We start from the raw sequence: 11139 nt of genomic DNA, 5'->3' as shown, positions 1-11139 counted from the left end.
AAATACTTTGTGTTTGCTAAATTTGATTTACATGTGTATCTTTAAAGACCTGTAATGTGAGGTTTATCCATAGACGAGTAACAGAGCTTTGCCTTTGTGTGTTTTATCTAGAATAAGATGAATAAATTGCTACCCACATTAGTGCAGCACTCAATTGACAGAGATCACTGGAAACCTTAGGGTGACTCCTAATTTGGATAAGTAAATATAACAGGCTTTGTTCTGAAGACAACAGAAATACTTGTGCTTTGTGAGGAAAACAGAGTCTACAGAATTTATAATCATTTCAAAATTAGTACCTGTACTTTATGATAGTAATAAATAGACTTAATTCACCCTGCCACTATTAGCCTTTGATATACATTGTATACATTTGTAAAGGACAGAATAATTGGATGCCATTAAACATGTCAGGGAAAAAATACCTTGCTCAATTTAAAGTGATCAATGCAAATCCTAACTGCCTTTTACTCAAATGTATCATGCATTATGACATTAATGTGCTCCTAAAGAGCTTAAGTCAATGTTCTGTAAAATATTTATTACATAAATCTAGAATGAATTTTTCAAGTAATTGATGGAAACTTTTACAATGTAAGATTTTAACCATGTTGCGTGTTGAATTTTGTTCATGGGGCTAAACAGTATTTAGTAATATATAGGTAGATACATTAGTTCTTCCTTATTTTCCTCATCATTACAATATATACTGGTTTCCATGAACACAATACCTGTGGAATGAATTTTAACATTGGAGCTGTTTTTTTAACTTTTGTTTTAGATTCAGGGGTTCATGTCCAGGTTTATTATATAGGTAAATTGTATGTCATGGGGGTTTTGGTGTACAGATTATTTTGTCACCCAGGTAGTAAGCTTAGTACGTGACAGATACTTTTTCTTATCATCTTTTCCCTCCTCCTACCCTCAAGTAGGCCAGTGTCTGTTGTGGCCCCCTTAGTGTCCTTGTGTCCTCATCGTTTAGTTTCCACTTGTGATTAGTATTTGATTTTCTATTCCTGTGTTAGTTTGCTTCGGATAATGGCCTCCAGTTCCATCCATGTCACTGTGAAGGACATGATCTTATTCTTTTTATGGCTGCATAGTATTCCACAGTGGATAGGTACCACATTTTCTTTATCTGATGTACTGTTGATGGCATTTAGGTTGGTTCCATGTGTTTGCTATTGTGAGTAGTGCTGCAGTGGACATATACGTGCATATGTGTTTATGGTAGAATGCTTGATATTCCTTTGGCCATGTACTCAGTATTGGGATTGCTTACTCAAATGGTAATTCTGTTTCTTGTTCTTTGAGGAATCACCACACTGCTTTCCATAATAAATAGTTGAACTAATTTACACTCCCACCAGCAGTGTATAAACATTTTTCTTCACAACCTTGCCAGCATCTGTTATTGTCTGACTTTTTAATAATAGCCATTCTGACATCTAAACTTTTAATGAGATGTTAGAACCAGATAAGAAGACTATTACATATGGTCAAAAGAGCCTGGAGGTTTTATTCCTAACTAATGAGATGATGTTGCAAAAATGAAATAAAAAGGCAGAAGATACAATACAGTGCTGCATGTGCTCAATATACATCCATTTATTAAAGCATATGCCAGAGGATCGCATCACACTATGCATTTAGAGAAGTCATTAACAAAGCAATGGCCTAACAGTTTAACGTGAATTAGCCAACATCACTGGTCTGTGATTTCACACTCACTCAGTAGCAGAATGGTTCTGACAGTCATGATACTAAGCACTTCTGTACTTAACATATCAGATCAGCCTGTTCACAAAGTACAGTCATTATAACAGGCTCTTGCTTCTGTAAGTAGTCCACTAACAGTTATGACCATAAGTTATAATTACAAAGTACTGTTTTACAGCCATATATTTTGGCATAGACTCTAAAAAGTCAAATCATAAAAATACAGAAAATGCAAATATTCATAAACTTTTATATTCAAAAACCAACTTAGCTATATTTAGGTACCAAGCTGTATTATATTATTCTCCTACTGCATTTGATGCATTTGGGGCGTATAAATACAAATTACAAAATTGTAAGCAATTTCTTCCGACTTAATTTTACTATTTTTTCACTAAATGGATGAAAGCATGACTTTTGGCATCAGTACAATATATAGGAATATTGCATTCAATACTAATCATTGAATATTTTTAAAAAGAAAGCATTGAACTGATTATAGAGTCATAACTGTCAGATGGAAGATATTAACAAGATAGTTACTTACAGGTATTTTTCAATGAACCTTCCATCCCATTTCTAAACCATTAACCCAATGACTTTTTAAAGAATGAAATACGGTAAAGCTAAGACATAACAGTATATGACAAATGCATTAACTTACCATTTTTACAAATGTGATGTGACTTTGGCAGTTGTAAAGAACAAAGTTTTTTGTCAATATATATCAAACATTGTTAACAAACTCTAGCATTGCTTTGTGTAAGTCTGCTTTAACAGCATTTCTTCACAGTGATATTTTAGAAAGGTTGGAAACCGGTCAGCAGAAAATATTTCCCACCTTTTCTATTTTAATTTGTATGCAAAAATCACAATATATCTGCAACTATAAAATTACAAATGCTTTCTAGAAGTGACTGCATTTCTAGTTATGGTAGAAAAGGGTATTTGTAAGACATCTATAATGAGGTAAGTAAATAAAATGGAAATTGAGTAATACATGTTTTCTGATCTATGGGCAATATAAACTAATTTAACAAAGACAACTGATGGGCAAACCCAAAAGACTAGTTTTTAAAATTATGTTTCGTGAATGTGAAATAGGTAAAGAAACAAAATAAACATGTTAAAAGGTGTTCTTGATATTTCACTTTACATCATAATTTTGGCACTTCATTGGAACACTTATTTCCCAAAGACCAGAATTTATATAAAAGTTCAGCAGGTTTTTTTTACATACCTTGTAGACATCGTACATGAGTACTGGCAAACATTGAAATGTAGTGAAATAAACATTCCCATGTATATGCACATGCATGCAGTAGTCAAACAATTATAGTTATGAATTTAGCTTGCAGTGTTTGTTTCAAGCACTCTCTTCAGGAGATCTTGTTTCAGATTTAAGTCTTACAAATTCTCTAGCCACATCATCACTGGTCCTCTGAGAGAGTATTCTAAGGATAGTCAAACCAGTTTCATCCATAAAGATATTTTTCAGAAGAGGATACCATGCCCCATAGCTTCCCTTTTCTGCTATGTTCTGTAGCTGAATGACTGTCATTCCGATAATTCGATCTTCTCTGGCAAAGCAGTAATCCTTAACTGAGAGATGAAGTTCATAAGCCCCTGGTCGATTTTCCTTTCCCAGAATGCTGTGTGGATTAAAAATACAAATTTTGAGCAAAAATTTTACTTCCACTAGGCATCAATACGGTTCTCAAATACTGCTGAAAATTGTTTACAGTTGGATCTGATTATTATGTTGGCAAATAGAGTATCAGTGTATTGTAACCCTTTAAATTTGACTTAGAAGGCTAATTTTAAAATTACTTTTTCCCCTAGACAAAAAATGGGAATTAATCAGTAGAGGCAGTGTCTCCTGATTGCAGGTACAGTGGAGTTGGACAGGAGTCATGGGGGCTAGGCCAGGGTAATGGGTACCTCTTGGTAGAATTTCTATGCCATGTCAATATCAGTTACTACTATCACTTTACCTCCAAATCCTGAATAAGCTCTTACAGCTAGGAGTCTTTTCTCAGGGGAATACACTGCACAGCCCATCAAGCACTATTCACAATATGCTAAATTGGATACAAATCTCCAGCGTAAATCAATTCCAGCAGAGCCTGGTGATTCAATGCCAATTCTTTCCTAGGGTAACAGACCTGTCAAGTGTGTGGCCTCTCCTCACAGCCACCTAAGACAGGTTGTCAGTCAACATAATAAGGAAGGCCCAGTGGTGATATAGTAGACAGTCTTCCTCCACCCCCTTATTTGTGTTCATTCTTTTTCATATTCTTGACTTTCTAATGACTGTACATCTAGCCCTCAGCAGTACCAGCTTCCAAATCCCTTCCTTTTACAGGTGACTTTTTTCTGATGAAACATTTTGCAGAGTCAAACTGTCATTTCCAGGAAACACTGGTAACTAAACTTTGTGCTTTAGGGAGTATCTGAAATAATGTGAAAGAAAATGGAAGCCTAGGGGTAAGAGTAGAAGAGCAAAATATGATGGGAACCAGATCTCTTGAATTCAAAACGCTGCCTTTACTAACAAGAAACTTTAGTTGGGTCCAGGTTTTTGTGTAAGGTGGAGAAGTAGGTAGTGAAATGTTGTAAGCTGGTTTATTAGCAGGAAATGTGATCTATTAGGACCCTTTTGAGAGAGTAGGATACTTCAGTTTTATTAAGTGATAAGAGGATGAAATATTCAGAGCAGAGTGCTGAAACGACTACAGGAAATCATGAACAAAAAACCTGTAAGGGACTGTTTTGGCGTGTAAATCCTTAGGGCTTTGTCCTAGGCCTTGTAACTTCTCTATCCATTCCTAGGTTAGAGTATTTCTTGAATTAAACGACATCCCTTGAGAGTCTAACAGCCATCTCCAAATTAATAGATTTAAAACATTTTTATCATCTTCCATCTTGGTAAATTACTATCTTCCCAACTATTTATGGCAAAAATTAGGGGTCATCCTTGATTTCATTCAGTGCCAGGTATCTCCCACTTGCCCCCTGTGGATCCATCCTACTTTTTGCTGTTTGCAATAGGAAAACTCATCTGTTGGGACTGCCTCAGTAGGGTTTCTTCTTGCTTCCAGTAGATTTTGGCCAAAAGGGAACCCCATGAAGAGATTGGCAGTGAGAAGAGTAAAGTCAGAGTCTTTATTTCCCTGGCTCTTTGCCTGTGAGGCTGCCTCCAGTAGGCTGTTGCCCTCCATGGAATGTCACTGCCGCTTTCAAGGCAGCTGAGGGCTGAGTATACATCAAGTTTTCACTTTCCTAATTTTAGTAATGACTCTTTACTCTTTTCAGGCATAAGCATGGTAATGGTCTGGTTACTATTAGCCCCAGGTCCCATTATTACTGAAATTTCACTACACTTAACCCCTTTGTGAATTCCTTTGTAAGTAACCTCATTTTGATTTACTCTAAGTTGAGCGTTCTTGGGAATTTCTCTTTCATGTTCTACCTCTAGCCTATGGCAAGAATCTACTTTCCACACATGATAGAGAATCTTCCCCATCTATTTCCCTACTACGATCTGGTTAGTCACTAATAGCTATTGCCTGGACTATTGCAATAGCCTTCTAACTGACCTTTACATATTTGGTCTTGCCACCATATAATTATTTCTGTACACAAGAAACAAAGATGTAAATCATATTGTTCATCTCTTCATTTGAAAACCCTTCAGTGGACCACCTATTGAATTTAGAATTGCATAGCCCTGCGTGACACGGAATCTGTACCTTGACCTCCTCTCCAAAGTAACTGGATCTCACTCCTTTATCTATGACGTGCTGCTTGTTAAATATCCCCGACTTGTTCTTGCCTTAGAGTCGTTGTACTGGCTCTTTCACTTGGTCTGAAATGTTCTGCTTTCCCACATCTGGTTGACTTTTTATTTGTACAGGTTTCAGTTTAAAAGTCACATGCTCAGAGAGGCTTCCCTGACCTCCCAGGCAAAGCAGCTAGTCATAGCACTTACCGCATACTTCCGCATATAGTATTTAATGCCGTATGACAAATATTTTGTGATTGTGTCATACATTCCTCATCTGTAGAAAGTAACTTACATGAGTGTACTGCAAAAGATTTATTCAGACACCTACTATGATACATACACCTAAAGACTATAACATTGGGTGATACATGGTAGGCACTGAACAGATATCGAATGAATCGAAGGGAACTAAAAACAGAGCCTTCTTCATTTTCCTTAGCCCTTCCCACTCCGAATCCCTCAGTAAGGTCAGCTGTACAATAACTATTGCCTAGAGGAATAAGTAAGGTGGGTTTGTGACTTACAACTGAAATGTTTCATTGTATTTTGGTGACCACGTGTTGCTTTTTGTTTTTGTGCCTTGCTTTCTCTTCTTGTCTCCAAGGTTTGGTCCCAGTATACAAACTTCCACAAAGGGGCGGAACATGGCTGTGGTCTGCCAGTTTAGGTCATTAATGGCAATCACTAAAAGAGGAAAGGAAGTATCACATTTTAGCAAACAAATGTGTGGAAATTTAGAGTGCATTTTAAAAAGTGATTTATGAAGTCACAAGTTAATAATACTGCCCTAACCCCAATGACAAGACACTGGACTCCAATAAAACACAATTTTCTTTCTGGAATGCACACTTGATGGAGCTTTTCAGCTTCAAGCTGTGTGACTGGTGAAAAGTTAGCTGCAATTAAAATGACATCTGTTACTAATGAAAAGTTACCGCTCTGCTCCTCTTGTAAAAACATGGTGTTGTTCATATTGAAAATTAAGATATGCTCATCAGGAAATAGATAAAATCTATAAATTTACCAGTCAATGACAATATTTTGGATTGTATGCTTTCAATATTTAGTTACTTTATATACAAAATGATATTATAATGTGTTGCAATCTTATAGTTTTATTTTTTTAAGTCTATTTCTAATTCATTATATATTTTTTCAATTGCTACTAATATTTTGCTCTGTGGCTATTTCATCCTATATTAAGCCAGTCACTTGTTAGATATTATAACTGTTTTTAAATTTCAGTCATCATAAAAAAATTACTAAATGAACATTCTCATGTGTAAATCCCTTTGCTCATCCTCAAGCGAAGTCTTCTAATTAAAATCACTACTGCAAAAGATTCATTAAACTTTCACATGTTGGCAACACATTTTTCAAAAATATTTAAGGAAATTGACAGTATATAGTACTGTACATAATCTTTTGTAAAATATTTTACTTTCATGATGTTAGGATACAATGTGTAATATAATTCTGAAATATATTGGGCAACCCTGGTTTTGCTCGAAGTGACTAATATAAAAATAGAACGAGTGCATTGTGAACAAAATGTTAATCCTTTAATTTCATCTTTGAAATTACCCCTGCATTCAGGCTGCTTTTACAATATAAAACCAACAAATCGAGCCACTCATTATAAAAAACTGTAAGCCAATTGTTGGAAATCATAGAAAAAGAAGTAGGTTTTGTGAATAGTTAAGAACATACTGACTTAATATTTAAAGTACAAGTTTTCAATGAATATCATGGCACCAACCACAAAATAAATATCTGATAAAGTTAGTTTGGATGTTTAATCAGTGTATTTATGTGTTTTGAATAATGCATGCTAAATATTAGTGCCACTGATATTTGTCTATTTTAAATCGAAAGCGTGGGTTTCATTAGGAAATTTTGAGCATGCATATTTTATATTCTATAAAACTTAAAAATGCAAGAGAAGATGCATTGCTGTTTTGATGTATCTAGACCTGAAGCATACCTTTTACAGTGACTTTATGATCGCTCGTTCCAGGGGTGGCTGTGATGTCCACATGAACAGATATCTGACCCACGGCATCTTTGGAGGAAAGACCTGAAAATAAGCAGAGGTTTACTGGCCTGAACTTTCAGACTAGTTAATAATGGACAATTTCATTCTATGCATGAGACATAAAATTACTGGAAATGAATTGTTCATTCATAGCATAATATTCACTTAGGTTTGATAGGTAAGTTTGAGGCTTAGATGTAATAATTACCCCACTGAACTAAAATTTCATTTGGTCTGCAGAAATCCTAAGACATTCTGTTACTGCTTTGATGGATCAAAGAACTTCAGTTGATTTCCTAGCCGCTTAATGAAGTTATATTCATTGCTTACACACAAGGATGCACCATTGCTTTTTATTACTTTAAGAACTTTTCTACAATGTGCCATACCAGAGCACTGGGAACAGAAAGGTAGCTTTGTAGGGTACCTACCTTCAGGAAACTCATAGTTGGCCAGGGGAGACCCACATGTAAATAAGTTGTTGTAATGTATTTGCAGGGTCTACCAATAGCATTTTAAAAAGTCAACTCTATCCTGGGAAAGATTAGTCAGGGGTTAAACTTACTGTATTGGAAAGGGCCTGTGATTTGGGTTCAGATAAACGTGAGTTCAAATCACAGTAAGCCACCACTGCTTCTATGATCCTATTTCTTAAATGAGGATAATACCAACCTCTTACTATGTTCGCATTAACATATCACTTATGAACATACAACTTTTTCCCCAAACTGAAGCACATGCTCTATTTGTTACCAGGCCTTTATCTTTTAATGTAAAAATTTATCATGGAGGTCGTTCCAGTTCAGTGGTAAATGTTCAAAGACTACATGCTTGGAAAACAAAACATTAATGTTTGACATTTAATCCATTACATGAATATATAATGTAACCATATTTCAATTGTTTTTAATTCCTTATTATAAACTATAATTATTATGCTACAAGTTTAGCTACAGTATAGTTTTTAAAAGCATAGTATTTTTGTCAAAGTTATGTGCAATTTTAATTTCTACCCATAGAAATTGTAACTTTTGCAATCTCATTTGCAATATATTAGATTAATACAGATCTTATTTCATAAAAATGAAGGCTAATGCTGAAAGCCCAGAGCCAAAGATTCCGAAAGACTTTCAGTTTCTATCTTGAGAGAATCATCAGGATTTGGGCCAGAACCTTTCAAGGGAACCTGCTGAGATGAGCCAGTTCACCACAAGGGCCTCTCTCTTTGGCACAGCCATTTTGATGATAAAAGGACTGGAAGATAGAAAGTGGTCGCTTTGGACATAAGAATTTTAGAACAACCCTTCACACTAACCAAATAGACAATGACCCCTCACCACTAAAGGTCACCACTGAAGTACAAATGGAGTCATCTTTTTTCTTTCCTTCCTCCCCCATGCCAGGGAGACTACCACCAGGAGAAAGAGGGCATACCTTTATCTTTTACTCTTTGTACTACTGAAGTCACGATTATAGCCTGCTTTTGGGAGACAGGTTTCTTTTTTTTTTTTTGAGACAGGGTCTTGCTCTATTGCTCAAGCTGGAGTGCAGTGGTGTAATCATAGCACACTCCAGGCTCGATTTGTAGGGCTTAGGGCTCAGGTGATTCTCCCACCTCAGCTTCCCAAGTACCTGCAACTAGAAGTGTGCGCCAGCACGCCTGGGCCTCCCAAAGTGCTGGAATTGTGGGCATGAGCTGCCGTGCCCAGCCGAGAATAGAGCTTTGAGCCAAAGCTTCAATGTGAGCAGAACAAAACCTTAAGAAATGAGTAATTTTCTAGCAGCACGAGTAACTAATACAGTATGAACCTGGATTGTGAGATCTGAAAATGCTGCACCTGCCCATAACATTCTAAGTAGGGCAATATGAGTTTCGGTTTGGTGTCCTTAGTTATGAAGGAAGACTTAGCTGTTTTAAGACAAGTAACATCTGAAGAAATGTGCCTAAAACCTTTAAGAGAAGGGACGCTAAACGTATACAGTGTAAGTTTTTCCTTTCTCAAATTGCTTATCTGCGGTCTTCCATTTATATACCCTACCTGTGTGTGTGTTTTCTAATAAGATATTGAGGGTTGCATTGATGTCAGGGGCAGAGGATTTAAAAATCTTGCTTATGTACTCAGCAGTGCCTGAATACTTTTCTGAAACCTCCTGGGTGGAAACATTTACTAGTTTCTCAAAATAAATATTTCCTTTTCTAAGACAAAATTTACTCTTCAATAAGATCAAATACAATCTTGAGAACTGGCTGTGTAAGGTAGTACAACCCTAAAGTGCAATGCAGAACATAAATTTTCTGAAAAGTCTGGGTTAGAAACAATGGGCTAGAAAGTATTGATTATCATTGCTCTTATTGCTTAATAGTCATGCTATTTAGAATTTTCACTTTGGAACTACACGATTCTGCTTTCATGGCCCTATGTTTATACCGCTGTCTAGTACTCATGCAGATTTTTCTCCTTAGTTGTATTCCATAACAGAACGCCTTTATTATTAATAATCGATACTTCTCATTCATGCAACACTTTGATGTGCATTACATGGACAATTAAATATTTGTTGATTAAACAGTCTGACAGTAGTTGCTTCCACAGTTTAAGCAACATTAGTATCCCTCTGACCAGTTCAAATTTCAGTTACCATGGTGTATTAAATGTGTGTAATTGCATAAAGGACAAATTCACAAGCTAATTATGTAGTCCACTTAATCACTATGTGGATAGCAGACACCTATCATTAGTGACCAGTCTCTTCTTTCAAAGTAGGTGATTGTTGTCTGTGTGTGAACAGGTACACAGTGACCAAAGTGTGGCCACTTTGTTTCCCAGTTGTAAACCCATGCAATTATTTTACAAACCTGGATAATCAAAAGATGGAGTTGGCCCAGAAAGATGAAAGCTCAGCAAAGAAAGGAAAAGCAATAATGCTAGAGTGAAACATGCATACAATGCAAATGAGTTAATCTAAGCAATTACTGACCCTTGGAATGTTGACACTACTGCCGTTGGAAAGATTCTAGATAAGCATCCAAGCAGATTACTGAAGTTGGGCTTATTGACATAAGTGAGGAGAAAGATACAGACATCCGAGCAAAATTTACATGGAGAAAAGCTCACATTTAGGGAACTCTCAGATAGGTGATGACATAAAAAGCTGAAAGGATTACAATGCTGGTGGATTATCATAGTCCTAAGTTTGGATCTATTTCCAACGCATAGAAAAGCTGTTCATCCCTTACTATATGACGAGAAGAAAAAGGCAAACACTGTTCAAACTACTGTTAAAAAGACTTTTACTAATGGAACAGAACAGAGTCCTCAGAAATTATACCACACATGTATAGCCATCTGATCTTTGACAAACCTGAGAGAAACAAGAAATGGGGAAAGGATTCCCTATTTAATAAATGGTGCTGGGAAAATTGGCTAGCCATAAGTAGAAAGCTGAAACTGGATCCTTTCCTTACTCCTTACATGAAAATTAATTCAAGATGGATTCGAGACTTAAATGTTAGACCTAATACCATAAAAACCCTAGGGGAAAACCTAGGTAGTACCATTCAGGACATAGGCATGGGCAAAGACTTCATGTCTAAAAC

The 11139-nt window shown here is 36.1% G+C and overlaps 1 protein-coding gene across 1 annotated transcript in view; it reads right to left on the bottom strand.

The window, feature by feature from the left end:
- Positions 1-1584: 1584 nt before the first annotated feature.
- The window catches only part of UNC13C (unc-13 homolog C), a 649809-nt gene continuing 640254 nt past the window's right edge, over positions 1585-11139 (bottom strand). Inside the window, exons 30-32 of the mRNA XM_015452851.3 lie at positions 7491-7583; positions 6031-6190; positions 1585-3371 (exon numbers count right to left, since the gene is read on the bottom strand). Of these exons, the coding sequence (XP_015308337.3) occupies positions 3086-3371; positions 6031-6190; positions 7491-7583 (539 nt within the window). The 3' untranslated portion in view covers positions 1585-3085. The remainder of the gene's footprint in view (positions 3372-6030; positions 6191-7490; positions 7584-11139) is intronic.

This window comes from Macaca fascicularis, chromosome 7 (genome assembly GCF_037993035.2).
Source record: "Macaca fascicularis isolate 582-1 chromosome 7, T2T-MFA8v1.1".
Taxonomy (NCBI): domain Eukaryota; kingdom Metazoa; phylum Chordata; class Mammalia; order Primates; family Cercopithecidae; genus Macaca; species Macaca fascicularis.
Note: the sequence above shows the minus strand (reverse complement) of the source record. Positions and strands in the feature narration are given on the sequence as shown.